This window comes from Ceratotherium simum, chromosome 19, assembly GCF_057802395.1.
Source record: "Ceratotherium simum simum isolate JZ-2026a chromosome 19, ASM5780239v1, whole genome shotgun sequence".
In the NCBI taxonomy this organism is placed as follows: Eukaryota; Metazoa; Chordata; class Mammalia; order Perissodactyla; family Rhinocerotidae; genus Ceratotherium; species Ceratotherium simum.
Window position 1 is genome coordinate 1,847,592 of NC_141918.1, and position 23,451 is coordinate 1,871,042.

General features: G+C 38.0%; 1 protein-coding gene across 3 annotated transcripts in view; it reads right to left on the bottom strand.

Annotated features, from left to right (window-relative positions):
* The window catches only part of COL12A1 (collagen type XII alpha 1 chain), a 114,372-nt gene that overhangs the window by 83,405 nt on the left and 7,516 nt on the right, over positions 1–23,451 (bottom strand). For all 3 annotated transcript variants that reach the window (XM_087443785.1, XM_087443784.1, XM_087443783.1), the window contains 11 exons: positions 22,131–22,238; positions 14,805–14,921; positions 12,797–12,940; positions 12,310–12,369; positions 9,858–10,121; positions 9,509–9,673; positions 8,676–8,849; positions 6,344–6,634; positions 5,537–6,139; positions 4,143–4,415; positions 1,105–1,377 (listed from right to left, as the gene is read on the bottom strand). In XM_087443785.1, coding sequence (XP_087299911.1) covers positions 1,105–1,377; positions 4,143–4,415; positions 5,537–6,139; positions 6,344–6,634; positions 8,676–8,849; positions 9,509–9,673; positions 9,858–10,121; positions 12,310–12,369; positions 12,797–12,940; positions 14,805–14,921; positions 22,131–22,203 — 2,437 coding nt within the window. In that variant the 5' untranslated portion in view covers positions 22,204–22,238. The remainder of the gene's footprint in view (positions 1–1,104; positions 1,378–4,142; positions 4,416–5,536; positions 6,140–6,343; positions 6,635–8,675; positions 8,850–9,508; positions 9,674–9,857; positions 10,122–12,309; positions 12,370–12,796; positions 12,941–14,804; positions 14,922–22,130; positions 22,239–23,451) is intronic.

Here is a 23,451-nt window from a genome sequence, read left to right on the forward strand (position 1 = left end):
GGCCAAGCCTTGGGTACAACTCCGGGGCTGCCCATCCCTTTGCAGCTCTGATTTCACGACTTTTTTGGGAGGGTTGCCACGTGGTCTCTGCATGGTCTAGAGGCACCCAATCTACCACATTCTCCCTGGGCACACAACAGCCAGCCACTTTACTCCAGAAAACAGACAGATCAGGAGTCAGTGGGTCTTTTTACAGTGCCCAGCAAGAGCCCTAGATCTTCAACCAGAAAAAGAAAAGGGAAGTACTGACTTCCCAAAAAAAGAGGGGAAAAAAGCAGGTGGAAAGAGGAGTCTTGAAGGAAGGCTGGTTAGCCAGGCTGCACTGGGAAGGAAGCAGTGACACTGGCTGAGCTGGAATGGAAATTCCTCGTGAGTGTCTGCACGCGGGCAATAGAGGCCACAAACCCAGATTCACCACTCATTAACAACACGACTCCCAGCTATTATTTAGTTTCCTTAGCCTTGATTTCCTTGTAAAACTAATAACAACTTCGTAGACTCTACCCAGGGATTAAATGAGATGATATATAAAAAGCTCTTTGCACAGAACCTGACACAATAGGCACTCAATAACTGTTCATTATTGTTAATATGTTGCTATTATTATTAAAAACTTTAAAGATAGAGAGTAAAATGAAAATTATGAATGCCTTAACGTTTCTCAATGAAATAACATTAAATATTAATAATTTGCAACAAATATCAGAATTTATCCTGGAAGCCTAAACATCCTATTTAAATAAAAACAGGCTACTATTTAAAAATCTTCCTGAAGAAGTAATATATAATCTGTTTCAATGGCACATAGCAATCTGATTTTTAATCCCTAGTCATCTTTCAATTTATATTAGCATATTTAATAATATTACTTTTAAAAGAATAATTAGACCACATCATAGCATTCAAGTTCCACTGACACAAATAAATGCTGTCATGAGTTAAGTCAAAAATTTGACTAACTCAAGTCTAAAGGACTACACTTCACGATACTCAGATAATTGAGACAAAGTGTCTCATGGCTTATAGGATCTGGACAGTTGTCCAAAGTTTCCCCTGCAGTCTAAGATCTTGGTTGTTACCACATGGTCAGCATATTTCCTCTACCTTCTTCAGTGGCTGCATTTCCAGTCAACGGAGAGCCAGGTCCCGAGAAGTATTCAGGAATTACAGATACTTCATATTTTGTGTCTGGAGTCAGATTCTCCAGCGTTCTCCTCCTCTGATTGGCTGGGGTGGTAACTTCTTTGCTTTCTCCACCAGCAACTGGTTTGTATATAATTCGATATCTTAAAACTCTCCCTGGAGCTTGAGTCCAGGTAATTTTAAAGCTATCTGTAGTCTCATCTGTCACCTTTAGGTTTCGAGGTGCTCCTTTTACTGAAAAAAAAAGTTGACTAATTTTATATGAGAAATACAAAACTAGCTTTTTAAGACATTATAGCATTTCTCCAAACAAATCCATGAGCAGTTTTTGGACCAACATCCTGGTTACTGCATTCATTTAGCCAGATATTAACTAGATTCCAAAACAACAAATACTTGACCATAGCCAGAAAAAGAATAAGTACTGTTAACTTTTTAGTCAAATAAAAAGGTATACAATAGTAAACTTTTAAAATTATAAATACTCTATTAAATGGTAAATTCATATTGACATAAAACTCAAGAAAAAAAAACAATTCATTTTTTCAAATATAAGTAACTAAGGCTTTTACTCTTACTAGATTTTCCCAGAGAAGTAGGAAAGTAATGCCTAACACCCAGGTCTACCATTTTCCCACCTGAACCAACTGTCTTATCCAGTCAGGCCCAGAACTGACTTTTTTATCTGTACAATCATTTGACTTAGAGAATATTTTTTTGGACCATACATGTGCTGGACCAAACACACTATAGGCACTTACTGAATGCTAGTTGACCTCAAATCTTGAGGTCAAATTGCAAAGCGGGTAACATCCATAGATTCACAGTCTTAAATGAAATTTTCATTAAGCCCAAATGAGAACGTCATTTGGCTTTGAAGTTGGTAAACATGTTTAAATGACCTATTTGCTTAAGGGGATAACTGTCCATATGCACAACCCATTCAGGAAGGATGAACTAAAGGTTATTATCTTCTCAATCCACAGGGGTGAAACCACAGTGCAATATGCCTGTATGCACCTCACGTACAATTAGAAGTTTACCTAAATATCCAACACATGAATAGATCACTCCAGCGAGAAAGGAATGGTGTCTCTCAAGAAAAGAAAGAAATGGTAGTTGGCAGATTTGTATCCATGATTCAAAGGAAAAAGACTAAATTAGTCAGAACAAATGAGGCAGATAAACCGATGGCCTTGAATACTGGCTCTGAAGCTTAATAGATGCGTAATTTTGAACCTCAGATTACCCAACAGTAAAAATGCAACTACTTATATGATTATGGAAGTGGTTAAATCTGATAATCCATGGGAAACAATTATCATAGTACCTGACACACTGCAGAAGCTCCATAATTGTTAGTTTAAGGAAGCTATTGAATCAGAAACTTCCTTATTGACTAAAGAAAGCTTAAATCTCAGATTTCACTACAGACAATAGAATTGGAAAGGCATTCCCAAATTCTATTGTGGTATCCCAATGACCAAAAACTAGAGGTATATGAATGCAGTTGTCTCTACCCAAACACCCTTTAGATTAAATCTCTTCTTGAGACATACCCCATCCCCATCCCAAAGTGCTGAAGAAAAAAGGCCAGGCTTCTCAAGCAGCAACATGGGCATTACAGAGAAATCACCAGAAAATCAGAAACATCTAAGTATGGATTTCTACGTTATACAATCACAAAAATCCTAAGACAAGAAGACACCTTCGGCCATTTAGCTTATTTGCTGTCCTTCAGGTAGAAATATACCTAAACCACGCACAAAAGAAAAAAATCAACCTTATTTGAAAGGTCTTTCAGAAAAAAAAAAGGCTCTCTAGCTTTTATCAGCAAGGTATGCCAACCTGTGCCTTCTCTGTCAGCAAATACTTCTTTGTAACTATCTTACATTCCTCATGCCACTGTTTCAGCCTCTTCTCCTATCCCCAGTAAAGACAGAGAAGGACAATTGACATCTCTTGCAATATTCACTATATTTATCTTAAAGAGTAATTGTCTGGTCTTAGTCTTCTCCTAACCAGGTTCATCAGTACCCTTTAAATGTCAAATGTAGTGAAATACATCAGAAAGTATTCAATTCTATCCAGTAAAGAGGACACATCTAAACAAATACTGCCTAAAATATTTCATAAAATTTGTACATCCATGTTCTTAGCAGGATTATTTACAATAGCTAAAAGGTGGAAGCAATTCAAGTGTCCATCCATGGGTGAATGGATAAACAAATGTGGTATACACGCACAATGGAATATCATTTAGCCATAAAAAGAAAGGAAATTCTGACACATGCTACAACACGGAAGAACCTTGAGAACATTATGCTAAGTGAAATAAGCCAGTCACAAAAGGACAAATACTGTATGATTCCACTCATATGAGGTACATGGGGTAGTCAAATTCATAGAAACAACAGAATGGTGGTTGTCAGGGGCTGGGGAAAGCAGGGAATGGAGAGTTAGTGTTTAATGGGTACAGAGTTTCAGTTTTGCAAGATGAAAAAAGTTCTGGAGATGGATGTGGTGATGGTAGCATAACAATATGAATGTATGAAATGCTACTGAAATGTACACTTTAAAGTGGTTAAAATGGTAAATTTTATGTTACATATATTTTACCACAATTTTAAAAAAGAAAAAAAATTGGTAGTATATATTTGCCATCATATCCATAGATAAAGTAAGGCAGTTTCAGAATTGTTTGAACATGACCCTGTTGAAACGTGAGACAGAAAATGCTAGATAAGCAATATTTCAAGAGTTAATTCCTCTTCTCTATGTCTGCTAACCTCAAAGTTATCAAAACAAATCTAAAATTTTTTACTTAAAAGTTTTTTCTCTTTTTAAAAAGATTTATGAATAATTATCATTTAAAGATGCTAAATCTTACAAAGGCATTCACAATTCTAAACTATAAAGCAGATGGTTATGTCAAAGGGTAACTGTGTTCTACGATAAATGGCTAGTTTCTGGACACAGCGGCAGAAGCCCCATCACACCTTCTTCAGTGGTCTCCTCTCCAGCTATGTGGATGCTGAAGCCATCCTCGTACTCCGCAGTCACGTTGACCAAGTACAGGGTCTCTGGCTTCAGGTTGCTGAGAACGACACTGCTGCTTGATGCTGGCTCCACCACCGTGACCTCAGCATCCCCAGTAGCTTCCTTGTAGGTGATGTGATATGAAAAAACATTTTCTCCAGCAGGAGACCAGCTGGTTTTGAAACTATAAGAAGTCACCTCAGAAAAACTGAGATCCTTTGGAGGCACATAAGCTATTAAAAAAAAAAAAAGAAGGACATAGTTTAAAATTTTTAAATCTATAAAGCAAAAATGGAACTAATGACTACACGTTCTGAAATGGCTTACGTTCGTTTGGGAGAGTGATCACTGAAACCAATGTACTGAGTAAATATTCCACACGTGATTATGCAGAGAAGACCTCTCACTTACTGCCCTACAAGGAAGTCCTGATCATTTGTCTTGACCATTTAATACTAAGTTATGTTGTATAAATCACTAATTAAAATTGGTTTGACTTTTGAGCTTTTTAAGACAAAGCAGTAGTGGAATGGTCCTGCCCACAATCGGGATTTTAAACAGTAACAGACCTAAAATGAACCATCAAAATGTTTCCCTCATCCCTGGCAATCAGATATTAACCTTTGGTGGTAGACAGATATTTCAAAGTAATAACTAAGGAATTTTTCCTCAAAAAATAATATTTATCACACTAAAATATAGGAAGAGACAATGTTTAAGGCACACTGCCTGTCCTTAGGGGACATACAATCAAATTGGAGAGATACGAGAGTGTGAAGTTATTAACAAAATGAAGCAGTACATATGAAAGCCAAATGACTGAAAGTAATGTCTTATAGCACTTGAACAATTAAGGAAGGCTTGATGAAAGAGATGAGACGTGTAACTCGATGCTGAAAAACAGAATTAGAACAAATGAAACAAAGAGGGATAGGGAATTCCAAATATAAGGAATAATGCCAAAAATGGTACAGGTAAGGGAATGCATAGTAGAATTCAAAGGTCCAAGACTATGTCCTAGTCATTTTTATTCAAAGGACCTGGCTCAGCATCCAGCACATAGTAGACACTCAATTAATGGTTGTTGAATTGGATATGACAAATAGGTGTGATAAAGCTGGTTCCTAGCCCTGCTTGAGAATCTAGCATCAGAAACATCTTATACTATAAAGCAAAAACATTTGGGAGAAAGTCATATCTCAGAGTTAAATAAACTAAGTTTAATAGTTTTCAGTAACATAGGTAAGTTCCTTTTTCCTGCATATAAATAGAACTAAAGAAGCATACTATCCACAATTTTAGAACTAAAACTGCTTTGTTCATAGAGATAACTTACTCTACAAAGTCTACAAACCTTTTTTCTTTATAGCTGCCAATTCTTGCTCAATTCTAAGGCAGATAGATTGTGTGAGTTCAAAAGATATCCTCTGAAAAGCATCAAAATCTTCCACTGTGAACACATGAGTCTCAGCAGGAGGAGAAGCAATAGCTTCTAACTCTGAGCGAACGGCATCTTTCACACCCACCGCAAAGATGTCCACATCCGAATTCCTTAGTTTTATAGCAGGATCTCTGAAAGCATCTGAAGATTTCCCGTCAGTGATAAGAATCATGACCTTTGGTACATTGCTCCTTGAACCCTTGCTAGGCACAAATATTTTCTCTCTGACATAAGTCATTGCTTTCCCAGTGTTTGTAGATCCTCCTCTGTAGGGGAAGGTGTTTATTGCTTCAATTATATCATCAACTTTGGTGAATTTTTTCAAAGTGAACTCAGTATGAGGATCCCGGCTGTACTGGACAAGACTTATCTGTACCCTATTTGGTGAAATCTCAAAACTTTTTACAAGAACTTCCAAAAAGGCTCTAACTTTAACAAAGTTTGCAATCCCAATGCTATAGGAACCATCAACCAAAAACACAATGTCAGCTTTTATATCCACACCACGTGAGCATTCTGTAAAAAGAAAGAAAATCCATTAAAGTTCAACAAATATGAATTAATCATTAAAATACAGCTATGTGGTTTTCTTAGTAAGCATGCTCCTTTAAAAGAAAACTATTGCACATATTTTGTTTAAAACTAAATCTGAACCAGTAAGGCATACTGTCAAATGGACCTTCACATATTCCAAACCCAATGATACACCTATTAACTTACCCACTTGAACTTTCATTGGCTGAGTCTTCTCCATTATTGACACGGGTTCACTGGACGTCAGGCCCTTCAAGGCGAAAACACTGATCTGGTATTCTGTATCTGCTGAGAGATCACGAACACTGAGTGTGGTCGTCTGAGGCCCCACACTCAGAGCATGCTGTCGGCTTCCAGTGGTCATTGGTGTAAGGAGGATTTTATAGCCAGTCACTGAGCTAGGAGACGGATTCCAGCTTAATTTAATGTATTTTGATGAGACTTCCATGGCAATCAAATTTGAAGGAGGTTCAATAACTAAAAAGTAACAAGAAGAACAGTGACCAAGTACAGTGAGATACAACCCTATTAATTAGGTCTTCAGATTTGAAGCTTCAATTCTCCTTACTCAAATTAATCATGAATGCATCGGGAAGAGTTGTCCAACCCCAACCTCCCACTTCCACCTGGACCCATCAAACCAAAAGAGACTTGGTGCCTGATTTTTAGTCAGGGAGCTGAGGAGTTTAGGGGAAAAAAACGTCTTTGGAAGAAATTAATGTAGGACATCTGATGCCTAATTCTTCCCTGGGACCAAGATCTCCATTCTGGTTTTGGTATTTTACTCATTGCCTTTATTCTCAGGTACCAAAGTAGGCACTTGATAAATATTTGTTAAATCAATGACTTACTCAATTTTTGAGAAAGCTTTTCTCTTTTAATAATACCATAAGAATAAAAATGTAGTCTTTAAAAGACACTCAATAATATGCCAAGAATTATAAAGAATTCAGCAGTTCCAAAATGACAGATTCTTATAATTTTAACAATTTTATTCCCGCTTATTTCAAGGTAAGAAAAAAAGTTCAACTATGTTTATAATGCCACCAAAGAGATGTGAAGCAATGGTTTACAATGTGCATATTGACAAGCAAATATTGAAATCTAAAAAATTTCTATCCTTACTCGATGTAGAACATAGTCATGTACTCAACAGATAATAAATTATTTCAAGATACTTCAGGCCAAATCTTCAAAATTTTACATTTTTCAATGGAATCAATTTCCCAGAAAATATAGTTCTAATTTTTTATGTCAGCCTGCAAGAAGTGGATGAGAAAACAAGTCCAAGTTTACTCATCGTTGCTCAAAAAGGCAATCAGACGCAGTGCATAAAAATGATGCCTAAAGAAGTAAGAAGCAGTGAAAGGGAAGCAAGAGAGGTGCCAGCTGGAAGTCTGGCCAAACCTTTGAGTGATTCGGAGACAGTACAGGGCACAGAAGTCGCAGCGAATGCCAGCCAGAGAGAGCAGGCATGAAGGACCGTGTGAGCATGTGCAGTGCAGCCCCGCGCCACGCACAGGGGGAGTCCACACGGAGGCAGAACCAGAGCCCGGCCTGTCCTCAAATATCACCCCAGTGAAGATGAGGGAGAATCAGAATGTTTTAGAAGATTGAGTAAAGAGAGGTTAACCAGAGAAAAGTGGGGCAGGGGATGGATTTTGTAATAATACAAAGCAAAAAATTCACACATCAGGCAGTAAAACAAAGAAAAAGATTCAGAGCCCATGAAGTAATGAGAAGGAGTTCTGAGACAGAGTCAGGGCCAGTGAACGTTGCCAAGCGCTTGGGGTTTGGAGATGGAAGAGTGCATGTGGTGGAAGATGTAGCTTGCATAACTTCTGACCACTCGTCAGTTCTCAGACCAAGAGGAGAACGGTCACGGAAGTTGTGACTTGTTAATGCCCCAAAAGATGCTTATGAAATGTCTCCTGAAACGTCTTTTCTTTCTCTCACGTATTTAGAAGCAATAACTGATTAAAAAATGGGAAAATTTTCCAGAAGTGGGAGGATCAAATTGACTGATTTTGAAATATTCTTAAAAGCTTTGAAAACATTATTCGGAGTATGATGATGGAAAACCCTTTCCTTTGCCATTTAATAGTGTTGTTAGTTTAAGTTGTAGAATTCTAAAATAAACATTCCCCAGACTGCCAACATTTAAATCAGAGTATAAGATAATTAAAGCAAGTACCTGAATAGCATAATTATGGACCCGCAACCTGCATAAAATGGTCTTAGAGAAAAACAGCAAGTAAAACTTGTCCAAAAAAGTTTTTTAAGAACTTTACAATGATGTAAATATTTTATTTAATGTTCCAGTGGGGAAGAAAAAACAATACAAATGAAATCAACAAGCTGAGTTACTGAAAAATAATACAAATGGAGCATAAAATTGGAGAATCAGCGGAGGGTATGTTTGAGTCAATGTGCCTACTCCTAAGATACCTGTAAAGCTGTAAATGCTATCAAATAATGGAAAAAGCTAACACATGGGAACACTCAACAATTCATTTACCTTCTTCTCCACTAACCAATTCACCAAGTTGTTCATCAACACCTGAGCACACCTGGGAGATGATCTCATTCTGAATATCCACAATTGCATCAAAGTTGGCCACGTTGAAAACATGATTTAGTGAAGGTGTGGAGGCAATTTGTTTGAGTTCTTTTGCATCTGCAGCTTTAATGCCTTAAAAAAAAGGACAAGGATATATTGAAAAGGGAAAGATGCTAAATTGGGGAAGTTCTTTGCTTTCTTAGTCTTTCACAAGTGAAGACATTTTTAAATCCTTATTCAGTCATAAATCGGAATTGCTTTGCTTCATAACGAATGTGCAACTGTTCAAATGACAAAGGCATTTTATAATTTCACATAAAGTGGCCAGCCAAAGAGGAAAACGAATGGTTAGTAAAACAGAGTGGGCTCTCATCCCAACCATGCCATCATTTGTCTCTGCCATCTGTAAAGATAATACTTTTTTCTTCCAGAGTCCTGAATGAGCCAGAGCCCTCTGAATTCTTCAAGTATTAGATAATATAGGAAACACATAAAAAACACTTAATGATAATACAAGGAGGATCTTTATTAGAATCATTGGCCCAGCATTCTTTGAAAAGTAGAGGGCCGGCAAAGAATGTGAATACCACCTCACTTAATGCACACTCGAAGGGAGTTACATGAGAGAAATAGATAAGCGAAATTTTTACTCGAAGATGATTTGGCTCAACAATGCACTATAAATGCAGAAAACACTTCTATAGCATCCTTCCCTGAGGAATCACCCCTTCATCTTCCTAAGCATTAAGTATTGACGTGTTCTAAAATGAAAATAACCAAACTTCACCTACCCAAAGAGAAAACTTCAACCCCAATACTGCGAAGCTCTCTTGCTGGAATTTCCACTTCGTCCTGAGATTTGCCATCCGTAATAACAATCGCTACTTTAGGAAAGCCAACTCTCGCTCCAGCAGACTCCGTGAACGTGTTTTGAATTAAGTAATCAATGGCGTCCCCTGCAGCAAAAGAGAAGCACGTTCACTTGCCCTGCACCACGCAATTTTGCCAAAGTCCAAAAACATGTGATTAATTTCAAAATTACTTAACATATGATAATTGTGCAATGCTTAATTTCTTTCCCAAAGAAGGTATTTCATAAGGTATTTCACTTATTTTAAAAACAAAATTTGTAAAACATACCTGTCATTGTGTTGCCACCTTTGTACGGGATCTTTTTAATTGCAGCAAGAAGCTCGTCCCTTTGGTAGTACTGACTCAAGTTAAATTCAGTCCTGGTATCAGAGCTGTACTGAACAACTCCAACCCTTGTCTTCTCTTCTCCAATATCAAAAGCAGACACAAGAGCAGCAATAAAGTCTAGAATGTACTTGAAATTATTTCTTCCCACACTCCAAGAGCCATCCACGAGAAACACTAAATCAGTCCAGGCACTGACAGAGCATTCTGAAATACATTTGATACATTTTAAGAACACATTATTAAATCTATCCATCATTAAGGAAGACAAACTAACATTGCAAAAATGTTGGCTCCTTAAATCATTTTGTTCATTGTTTTTCACCCACAACTGACATGCACAAAAGAATATAAAATTTTATCAGCACACGTAGAAGCATTTTCAGTGCCTTCGTGAAGATGCATTTATGGAACTACATGTCTTCAAATTGCTATATAAGACCTTGTGCAAGAAGAGATAAACAGACACATGACCTACTCTCCAAAAGCCATGTGGCCCAGGTGTTCATGCTATCAACCTATCTGTTTTTATAAACTATATCCTCACTCTTTTATCCAAGTAAAAGTTATATAAAACATCTGAGAGACATACAAAAAAAATATAACCAAAGTGTTTTCATTTCTTGGTATTTAGTAGTAAATAAATACAAAACAATGGCTGTACCATTCAAGCAAATGCAGTTGAGTGGAAGAAAAGAGCAAATCTTCTAACATTCTCCTGCATTTTACAATATCATTGTCTAAAGTTTGCAGTGGGTTAGAATAGAAGGTTAATGGAGTCTAAAACAGTGAAGACAAGCATAAATATGATGCAAGATAGCCAGAATATCTTGTTGTCCCAGCTATCAATGTATTTAAATTTGACAAAACCTACTTTTACTAAACAAAGAAGGAGAAAAAACATTTTGATTCAAAACTAAAAATACATGTGGTATCCTTAAATTACTAAAATACAAAGATTGGCTTTTATAACTAAATCTAACATCTTTCCTCCCTTCTGTGGTCATGGGGAACAGGTTGGTTTTCATGAAAATCTGTACTCGTAAGGCAGCACTGAGTGAATTTTCTGAAGATGTTTTTGTCTTTGAAGTCAGTTGGTAGATAATAAAAGAAGTATTTGGCTAGGAAGAGGAGGAAAGGTCCTGGAAAATTTTGCAAGCCAAATACAAGTTGCTTGCCTAAGTAATTTTTGCACACTACTTAATGGGTCAATTTCAGTTTATTGAAAAGTCAATATTTGGCATAATGCTTTGATTTAGAATAAACGTCGAGGGTTTGGGAAACTATTAGGATTATAACTGCATACTATAAACTTCATTTCAGATTATTAGACATAAGAGAGAACGATAAACAGTGATCTGGAGGAAAAAATTCCAGATAAAGGGGACTTTGTGTTCATAATCTTTTTATTGTCATCCTGGGTCATAAATCCAACTTTTACAAAGTGGCAAAATTAGAAGTCCAAAAAATTCCTTAAAGGTCCATCCCAGTAAGTCAGACAAAGCAGGATAAGGAGCTAGAAACTGCAAAACCTAGACCAACCAACTAAAATGACTTCCATTTGATTACAAATGCACCACGAATCACTGTGTACCTTACTTTGTTTGGGGTCTGGCTCCTAAATGTATGCCATAAAGAACATTGTAAAACAGTGTTTCTCATGCTTTTTTTTAATTATTATTTGCCCCCATCATTTTTTGTGGGGCTGAGGTAATATGGTGGAGGTGCAGGAACCTGTCAGAATGACCTGGGGAGCTGTTTCCAACTTCAGAAGCCTTGACTCCAATCTCTCACCCCACTGATTCCCAGATGCCACCGCCCCAACATCCCTGGAAAATATGTCATGTTCTTCAGGTACATTAAGACCTAAACATTACCAGAGATGTCTCACAGAGACTCTGGAAACGGTTACCGCTGCCTTCAACTGAGGCCATGTAAACACCCCCGAGATGAGCACAAAACACACTCAGATTTGGGAGTATATTTTCATGGCAACCGAATTTCCTCCAGCACTGTGAGGGCCTCTCGAGCAGGCTCCATCTTATATTTGTCAGATGTCCCTAAGCCAACACCTCCTCTCTTGGTCTGTCTCTGAGAAAAGAGTCGAGTCCTGCGATGGGCTTTCTCATTCCCCCACCACAGTGATGTTTGGACTCACACAAATTCAAGACACTTCCAGTAAAAAGAATATTTAGTAAATAGAATGAAAAATTGGCTAGAAAGTCAGAATGTAGGTATTATAACTGCTTAGTCACACATTATATTGTCTGTACTTCTTCTAGATAAAGCTTATAGAAATTAACACAGGAATAAGATCGAACTATGCAAATAGTTGGAACATATGACATTTATGACTTCTACAAATCCAAACAAAAATACTAAGAGAAATACTTACTTTGCATTTCTGTTTTTCCAGGTTTCTTCTCCCCTGGCTTCGTCGGACCACCTGTTTGAACTGAGTAAAAATGTGATTATTACAAAAGGAAATGAACTCATAGAAGTACTTCCTAAAAAGAAAATAGATATATTGTCTGTCACCATTGCCTTTCAAATGTATGCTCCACGCCCATCTGGTCAGAGAGTACTGCCCTTGCAAATAAATTATTTTTAGTGAGATTTTAGATATATTTCAAAAAAGACATTAACATTGTTGCCTGGCAAAGTTTAATGTTTTTAATAGTTTTCATTCATAACATTCCTGCTGCTTCCAGAGACCAGGGTTATAAAGTAGGAATGAGTTAACATCCACTACTAACTAAGATCATAGAAAGAATAATTAATGCTGATATAAATTAAATCAGCATAACAACAGATTAAATCTAAAAATTGGAGAAATCTTCCACAAAATAAAAAGTACAAAAGTACTTTATATGTATACTTACTTGTTAGTTGGCCTATAACTGGTACACTTTCTTCTACTTCGTCATATGAAGTGATTGTCACCACATACTCTATTTCAGGTATAAGATCTGATAATAAAGTTTCAGTGGTACCAGCTGCAAGGGTAAATTCTTTAGTGGGCCCATCTGGAAATAAAGAAAGGAAAACATGAATGCAACAAACATTATTCACATATAACATAACACAATATAATATAATTCCCAGATACACTCAAAACCTGAAAAATTCAATATATACACTTTTTTTCAGAACATCTAAACTTTATTTTCTACTGTCTTCCAAAACCAAAACTTTGAATTCTAGAAATGCAATAAATGGACTGGCATTGCCTTTACTTGTTACAATCATATTCAATACTTGTTTAAGGACTCAAAGATTCCTCTAGATTAAAGATATACCAGAATATCAAACCAAAAATCCCTCAGTGTTTTTGAAGACTAATGGTAGATAACAAAATTTTTTTATAAGTGAGATATAAAGCAGAAAGTAATTTAATTTTAAATTGTGCATTGGAGGAAAGCAGAGAAAGAGAAATAGGGGATGAAAATCAACTCAAGGAAAATAAACATCATAAGCTAAAATTAACCTCGAGTGGGAAACAGTCTGTGTGGCAGCAGTGCATTCTCCCTACTCAAACGGATACATATATTAATGGCAACCATGGTCCTCTGAATTGACTTAACTAGGTATCAAATGTTTCAAGGTACAATGTACTGAGCATTTACTTATATTTTGACAATTATGTACTTCCTTCTAGATTATGTTAATTCTCAACTCAATCAGGAAACACAGCAGTTCTTCAGGTCTAAGTGCCTGTTAAGATTTTTAATTATATTAAATTTTCATCAAAACATAAATAATCAAGAGAGGTAACAGGTGTAATAGAACCCTGAGAAATGCTCCTGGTTTACATGTGGAGCCCACAGAGCCAGCCAGGGCCCCAAGGGCCACGAGACACCACGGCCCTGCTGGGCTGCGTGGGCCCAGTGCTAGTTCGGAGAATACAGGAGTCAGTAATTTCCAACATATGAAAACTGGGGGGACTCTTTTTCAACTGTTTTTCTGCTTTTAGAATAAATGAATTAGTTAACTGCAATTATATTTCAGGAGAAAAGATTCAAAGAGAAAAAAGTAAATTCTTGACCCTTTATTAACTTCTCCGATCATACTTAAAAAAAAAAAATAACAGCTTCCCAATTCCCTGATAAATCAGCATTTAAAATCACTGGTATTTGTAAAGGCCATAAATATTTAAACACAGCTCTAGTGATAAGTTATGTTGACATTATCCATCTCTACTGTCAGCCAATCAATATTACTTCCTATTACCCAGCCAGTGTTAGTGGAAATAGTTATTTTCCCACTCCATGTTAGAACTAAAAGTTAATCAACAGGGATTGGTTCTCCACACTTGGGCAACATCATGAACACTAAAGATAACTCTTGAGAACGACCAAACGAGTTTTTGTTTTTTCAGATAATCTAAGCCTAGGATCTACAGAATCCACCTCCCCAAAGTAAATTCATGTCTTCCACCAGAGCAGCTCACCATTACCCCAAAATGTTTCCTGAGTACTGAAGTGTGTAGGACACTGGGTAAGGCATAACAGTGCACTTCATCACTTGACACTTTAAATGTTGGAAAGATTGAGTAATTCAAGAAGAACGTCAAGAAGTGAGAATTCTATTTTATAAAATCAAAGATTACCAGCAAATTCTGATCAGGTAAAAAAAAAAAAAAGTCCATTTTTAATAACAATAGCTTAGCACAGCAAATCATGTTAATAAAGCTCAACACTAAAAATATAATCTTGGCTACTAGGCTGGAAATCTGGAGACCAGAGTCCACCAAACATCTGGTGACACTGGCTAAATCCCTCAGGTTTTCTAAATCTTGGCGTCCTCATAATAAAATGAAAGGAAGGGACAAAACTGGATTATATCATCTTTGATGTCTCTGTCCTAAAGCCCCAACATCTCAAAACTTACCCGTTGTAGGGTCCACTGTTATTCTGTAACCCGTAATTGGATCAGCTGGTCTTGCCCATGACATATGAACAGTATTTTCATCTACAATTTTAAAATTCAAGTCTGAAGGTGGGTCAACTGTAAAAGAGAGAGTTGACATCAGCCACAGTGTCCAGTGTCACAAAATGTCAAGTCATAAAGAATTGTGTGGAGCAAAGCTTACTAAAATTGTCTTTGCATAAATTTGTTTCCAACAAATATAAAAGATATCTTGTTGGATAAGAATAAAATTAAAAGCTGACAAGATATGACAAAACATCAGAGAGTATACATATTACAGAAGACAGCACAAAACACTTTTGATTCTTGAGTTGCTAGGTCATCCAAGAATGGCCAGCAAAATCAAGCATAATAGAAACATATTCGGATACAAGTACATACAATTACAATGAAATCACATATAATAACCACATATGCAAACAATTCACATAACAATTAAAGGAATCTCAATACATGCTGAGTGCATTTTGAATAAGCATGCCAAATCACAACCTGCTTATACCCACAGAAGTTAATAGAACATTGATATAATACTTTTTTTCCATAATGCGGAAAAGAATCAATGATGTTTTTGGTTCATTCTCTGCATTGTTGCCTTGTTATTAATTTTTGTTTGATAAATCTCAATCTGTGGCAGAGACGAAAAACGTATTTTAATGAAAAGAAGGAATCATGGGAAATTTAGCTCTGTTATGTCTCACAAGGAAATATACATTTAAATGTATATTCATATAGACAAATATTGAAAAATAGTAATAAGGGATGTTAATAATTTATAAGTATATGAACAGTGATATACAGATGTTTCTAAATTGAATATTCTGCCTGTTTACACCAATTTGCTGTATGTTTGCAAGGTGTAAACCAACACTGTTATTTTCCTTGGCAGCAGGTACACCCCATACTAGAAGTGGCATTTTAAATTAAAATGCCAGTATGGTCCTTTACAAAACAATGGTTAATTATGGAAAGACAACATCAATGTATATTTATGGACATTTATTTACAGATCTTAAAGAAAACAGTGAAGGGTCAGCGATCTGAAGACATGACTGTGCATAAAAACTTGGAGAAGTCAATGACAGGAATAATTGAAAAGTACAGAAAGAAATAGTTTACATACAAAACTGTACAGCATCATGCATGTGTCAATAAAATGTTGACTTGCTTTTAGTTTCCCACAATGAACGAAAGCCTCCATGTACAATAGTCGTTACACAAAGACGTTTCAGAAATACTTTATAATGATATTCTCTCTGCAACATTCACGCCTCATCATGCAGCATTGTACTGACTCACTGTCAGTGCATGGTCGATGCAGTAAAAATTACTACTTTTTGAAGCAGGTCGACAAAATAAGATGACTTTCAGCCATATTCTTCTTAAAGTATTTAAGTCTGAAAGTATTCCTTGTGAGTCAGAATTTTTGCAACTGTTTTGAGAGATTACAATCTCTTTTTAGGTTTTCACAAAGGTCAATTGAAATACAGTAGTAGCTTTGAGACATGAGTCATAGAATTTAACTGGGGTTAGGGATTTATGTAATATTAATAGTACATTTTAATGGAAATAAAACAAATTAAGCAAACATTTGCTTTAATGCTTCCAACTGTAGGACATGGCTTTTTACCTTTATTGGATACACTAGTAATGGAATAAATGTTATTTTCTTACTATCCATACACAGGCAGTGAGATTAGACTATTAATCTACATGCACAGTTTAATGATTCAACATTCTGCTCTCTGTAACCATATTGCGAGGTTTAGCTGTCATCATCACTTAGCATAACAAGCATGCAACAAATGTTAATAGGACAATAGGTGTTAAGAATATCATTATAAAATATTGTTCCAGTAGCAATGGCTCAGGACAAATTTAATGCAAAGGCAGACGCAACTGGCCTGAGCATGCTTTTAAAAAAATCAGTACATGGAAAAACAGTACCACCAACCTTGCAAGGAAATTGACCTGAAGCAGCGGACATTAGGTTAAAACTGCTGAAGGGCAGCAGCAGCCCACCTTGTTGATTTCCAAATGACCAGGATTCCAGAAAAACTGAAAAATTGACTGTTGGGAAAAGTCTTTAACATTTCAGAGGATTTTGATGTGTTCGTAGAAACTCAGATGCGGTACTTGGGAATGAAAAGAAGGAAAGAATGGCCAACAGGCACGTGTGCAGCAGAGAGCCCCTCCGCTTTTCTTCTGTCCACTTTCATCACGTGGAAAACCCTTTAGGCTTGCCACTCCATTTATACATTTTTTATTTCATGAAAAAAGATAATAAAGCAGGTGTGAATGTAAACCCAAGTCAACTTGAATCAACGCAAAATGTATTCTCATTAATTTTGAGAATCTTTTCTTTTACATAAAGATAATTCACAGCTTGGTATGGTCACAAGCAGTGTCTCTGTTCCCTAAAACAATGCAGATGCCAGAATATTTCGAATATGATCTATCTACATATGGATTATGATTGCAAAGAGCCAAAGTTACATGGAATGAGAATCTGAACTAAGAGAAATAGAATTTAAATTATAAATAAATAAGATAGCAATCAGATATATATTCAAAAAATCTGAATACTGATAGTGAAGAGACTAAAATTTTAAGTGTTCATAACTCTAGTAGTTTAATTTCACATTTATGAATCATGTTTTTTGTTATCAAAAAGCTATGCTATGAAAGCTGCATTCTGATGATACTTTTGTTACACAAATTGGCAGGATTTAGAAATTATAATAATAGCTAGCATTTGCCGGGTGTCTACTATGTGATAGATGGAGTGCTAGTCACTTTATATATTGTCTCTTTTTCTTCTCATAACAACCCAGCATAGTGGGCCTTATTTTCCCCTTTGCACAGATGAGTCAGTGAAATTCAGAGGGGTTAACACAGCTAATAACCAGCAAAACTTTGACCCCATAGACTGACTCCAGAGCATACAATTTTCTACCGTACTGGGTTAAATGTAAAGAATAAAAAATATTTGAGTGAAAGATTAACTTTAGAAACCAATGTTTATACATAGTTGCCTATTAATATACACCTATATATTTCTCTATGCTATAAAAAACTATAATTTGATGTCTAGTCAATAAAAAATATGTAGTATTCAGGTACCTCCAATTCAGATATAGATAGAATTTGCTATATCAACCTCACACACCTCTTCAAGCAATTTTAAAACTAAAGTGTCTATCTTTATATATAGTTTAGAGAACATTTTTTTTTGTTATGGCACCAAAAAGGAAGCTATGCTCAAGAGTTTACCAACTGTGTGGAGCTGAATGGATGGATGGATGGATGGAAAAAAGGACATGTGGAGGAGAAGAGTCTAATCAGCTTTGGTAAGAGCATAAATTGTGTTACAGAGGAAGCAAAGCGGAGTACACACTACTGAAATACCGTCGTGATGAACTAACAAGAGCTTTAGTCTGATCTTTGTGATAACAACACTAAAGAGGACACCACCCTAAAGGCAGAAACCTCTAAAAGTGCGCCAAGAGTGGTTTTCCTATCTTCAGTAGCATTAATTTGTATTATTTTACCATCCAATGCTAGTATAAATTCAGTGATCTTTGCCATTATGTAGATATTCATTTCATGCGTGGTTATAAGATACCAAAAAAATAAAAAATAAAAAACAACAGTTGAAAAGTTAATATTTCAGACAAGTAATGGGTTATTCTGTACTCATTACAAACTGCGTTCTCTCATTAAACTGACTGGATCGATCAGTTTTCAAGCAAGAAAGAAGCACAATGTGGGCAAACTAGCAGGAAACCAGGACTAGAAGACCTGAGTCTTGCTGTGCCTTGTCCCTAAGCAACCGCGTGGGCTGACTGACTTATTCAGCCTCTCTGCTCCCCATTTTCTCATTTGGAAAATGAGAGAATTAGAATAGATGATCTGTAAGTTCTCCTCTAGTTTGAAATTCCTGTTTAAGTTAGACATAAGAGGGGCCAGCCCTGTGGCTTAGCGGTTAAGTGCTTGCGCTCTGCTACTGGCGGCCCAGGTTCAGATCCTGGGCGCGCACCGACGCACTGCTTCTCCGGCCGTGCTGAGGCCGCGTCCCACATACAGCAACTAGAAGGATGTGCAACTATGACATACAACTATCTACTGGGGCTTTGGGGGGAAAAAAAACAAAAGGAGGAGGACTGGCAATAGACGTTAGCTCAGAGCCGGTCTTCCTCAGCAAAAAGAGGAGGATTAGCATGGATGTTAGCTCAGGGCTGATCTTCCTCACAAAAAAAAAAAAAAAAGTTAGACATAAGATTATAGAAATATATAAATTAGCCTCTTAACCTAGACACAAGATGATTAAAACTTATGGCCTCAACTCACTAATAAATTTATAATATCCAATTGTTCATTATATATTATAAACTACAAATGAGACTTTCTAAAATCAAAACTCTGTTTTTCACAAAACTTGTGTTCATCTCAAATTCTAGATTAATTAGAAAGGTGTCTAATTATCAGGGACTACTGGCCATTAACCTTTAAATGCAAAGCGTTAAATTTTCTAAATGGCAATTAACATAATATGATAAATGAACCAAAAATAATTTACACATTCTAGGTCATACAGAGCACTGGTCAAGTTATAAGGTTAATAAAGTTCATGCTGTGGCTAAAAATTACAAATACTAAAGGCAAAAAAAGCCCCATTTTCACCCTTATTTCTATAGGACAAAATACTATATTATGAAAAATAAAGTTCTTTGTATAAGTGAGCAAAAGGAAAACAACAGGATGAAGGTGGTATCGCTATGAAAAAGGAGATGTAAAAAGTGAATGCCAAAACCTTTCAATTAATATCCAAAAAGGTGTTGTTTCTAACATATAAAAAATTAAGTAAATAGAAATTGGTTGGAAAACAAGCATGAGCTGCAACAGGGAAAGAAAAGCAACTATGGCGACTCAAGAGCTAAGGTCAAAAGACGCAGCAGGAAGCAGGGGCACCAGCTGAAATTCTGAAATGCCCCTCACAGGAATATTGCAAAGAAACTCTGTTTCCAGCTCACTGTCCCAGAAAGGCCTAGGCCACAGATTTCGCTAGCCCTCCACAGGCTCCTGGGCCCGCTGGGTCAGCAGTGCACTCCCGGCCATGCCGTCCATGGTGGGCGCCCAGCCGCACGTGGCTGTCCAGCACTTGCAGTGGGGCCAGTCCCCCAGGAGACGTGCTGTAGGCATGCTGTAGGCGTGCAACACACCCAGCTCCAGAGACTCCGCACAGAAATGTAAACTAGCGTGCTAGTAAATTTTATATTGATTACATGTTGAAAGGAAAATATTGTGGATATATTAGGTTAAGTGAAATGTTATAAGAGTAATTTCTCCTGTTTCTTTTGCCTTTTTTAATGTGACAACCAGAAAATTTTAAGTTACATATGTGGCCGGCATCTGTGGCTCACCATATATTTCTGTTTGACAGTATCACAATAGAGAATAAGGCCAAAAAAGTGAATCCTGTCAAAATATAATTATTAAATGCTAACCTAAGGGGATAGAAGACAAGAAAGACACGGATTAAGAAAGCAAAAGAAAGAACTGTACCACATGGAAATAAATACAAATTCAAAAGATTAAATGTGAGAAACACAGAGATATTCAGTAACATAGATAGTAAAATGTTCTTTTTAACTGCACTTTGTTAACCAGTCATTATCTAATTCAGAATTGGTTTTTTCCACTTACATCATTTCCAACCTAATTCTTTTGCTAAGAATTCTCAAATCTTTCTGATTTTCAAATAACTATTTTCTTAATGAGCAATAAATAGGCCACTTCAGTGAATTATCTAAAATATCTTTAGTAGAGCTTCCAGAAGTTCCTCAAATAAAATTCCTTCTGAACAACGACATAGAAAGGAACATTAAAAGCAACAAGAAAGGAACATTAAAACCTTCACAGAGGCCACTCTGAAAAGCTTCTACATTTACAAACTATTAATCACATAAGAAGAGCAGCAAGGTTCTGTCATTTTTCTAAACAGGCTATCCATTTTGGGGACTCTCTGCTTTTCTAATCTTAATTTTTTTGCACCTGCAATCTTAAAGTAGAATATCAAACAACAGAAAGGTTTTGAAAATCTCTGTGTTGCCATGAGACAGCTCTGCTTTCCCAGAACCTCTGAGGGAGCACAGCCCGGGACCTTCCACAGCTGTCCCAGGCAGCGGCAGCTCATTTCTCCCCTAACTCCATTAGGGGCCTTTCTTTATTGAAAAAAACGTTTTAAGATGTCTTATATGGTATGACCCCATTTACCTCGCAGAACAATAACTCTAGTTTGTCAGGTCTCCAGTGGTCATTGAGGGAACACAGAAATTCCCATTTGGTTAATATTCAGAAATGGCTTGTTTAGTAAGTACCGAGAAATTAAGGCATCCAGTGCACACACAAAAAAGAACAAAGTGACGTCGAAAATCTAGCAGCAGTCCCTCATTTTCTAGAGGGCAGGCCACACGGAGCCGTGGTGCAGACCTTGGGGCCCTGACACCCGTCTCCGGGGCCCTGACCGACCCGCGCTCAGGTCTGACGCTGGAGGGAGGCCCGGAGGGAGAAGCGCCCGGCTGGTCTGGCGCCCCCTTGCCTCCTGGGCTGGGGACCTTGGCCCAGACGCAACCTGTCTGCGCGGGGCCGGCCCGGGCCGCGCGCCCCGAGCCCCGCGAACCGAACAGGGACAGTAGCGACCCTGGGCCACGCGGGCGCACCCGGGTCCCGGATCTCCGCTTGCCACCCATCCCCTGGGCGATTTGCCTGCACCGTCCGCCCAGCCGACTGAGCTCCCCACAAAACACACAGACTCGCAGAGGCGGCGCTGTTGAAGTCTTTTATTTCACTCTGTCACCGAGGTCGCAGCCTCGAGCCAGGTGGTTACCAGCCAGGCGAGCGAGCGCCCGCGCTCCGGGCTCCTGGGGACCCCCGAGGTGTCCTGTGCGTAGAGCTGGGTGCAGCTGTCGCCCCCTCCCGGGCGGCTGGTCCTCTCGGAAGGCGGCAGTGTAGGTGGCGGTGTGGACAGCACACCGCAGAGAAAAGTGCAAGGAAACCACACAGCACTGTACAGGAATGGATTAAGCAGAATACGAAAAAGCTGGACCCGAGAGCTGGGAAATGGACAAACCTCAGGAGAAGGGGGATTTCTCTGGGGGAGAGAAAGCCCTGAAAAACACGAAGCGCAGGAAAAACAGAGCAAGCAATAGAAGCAAGACTGACTTGTCTTTTCCTTTCTAGAAGTCTGCATTGTCACTGGGGGAGGGGGAAGGAAGAGCATTTTACCTTCTGCCTCAATGGAAGACAGGAGCAGGGCCGCGCCCAGGGCGGCGAGCGCTGGGGGAAGCCGGGTCCGCATGCTCGGCCTCCGAGCTCACAGCCGCATGAAGGGATCTGCGGGAGGAAGCAGTGACCGCATCAGAACCGGGTCCCTCAGGCCTGGAACCAGGTTAGAACTGACGTCTGGACCCGGGCCAAGACCCAACCAGATCTGCCTTAATAACCACAGGGCCCAGCCCAGCAGATAATGGGCCTATTGTGGAGCAGTGGAAGTCAAGTTCATCCACAGCGGTTTCATCACGGCACTAGGAGGGAGTTCAAGTTAAAGAGGGTCCTGTGTTCCCGGAGGCTGGTCCTGCTTAGCATCCCGGGTGAAGCCTCCCCAGGCCCCACATGACTTCATCCTGCCTGGGCGATGGTAATTTCAGAGGTCATTTTATCCCTGACTCAACTAAATGTCTCTTCCAGCTGGGGATTTTATTTGGCTGGCTGCTTTTTCCTAGCTGCTGAACTCTTTAGGTAACTGTACTTTAGTGGTCTCGGGGTAATTTGGAAAAGTATAATAAACCTCTTTTACTCTCTTCTTTCTTCATTTTGTTCTGCCTACAAATATGCAGCTCTTTAAGGCCTGAAATGGATTATACAGAAATATGTAAGGCCCAACTGAAACTCGACCCTCCTGCTAGCTGTGTTGTCTTCACATCTGAGAAACCCTTTACCCAAGATGAGGGGAAAACAACTCTAAAATACATAATAAAAAGAGACAAGCAATAGAAGAGACAAAACACCCTTGTCTGTTTCTCCGAGATATTTTTTATAAAAATTCTCAGTAATATTCATCTTTTCATTTAACTGTTAATTTATCTCAGAAGATTACAGGTATATATGCTCCAGAGGAGAATGTGTCCTATTCTGATTTTTCCTGTTTCTGTAACTAGATTACTAATTCCTTAAAGACGAAGAGCCTTATTCATCTTTCGTGGTTCCCAGCACACAGTAGGTGCTTAGTCCACGTCGGCAGAAGGGAATCTTCTAAAATATTCTAAGGTCCAATCCAGAGACAAAAGCTACTAGCAATGAACTGACTGGCAAGCAGCCAGAGGCAAAACATAAAAAGAAAGTTGACTCTGAGGGACATAAATTATTGTAGGCCTCAGGAAAACAAAGTTGTGCTTGGGAGTCCAAAAATGAGCCACAGGTCGAGCCCTCCTTGAGAAAAGAAACTGGCAAGCTCCCACCATGTCTTTCCAAATTACTGGCACAGTATGCGTATTAGGACAGCTTTCCTCGGCCTGAGTGTAAATTGCACTTTAAATGTCTGATGAGC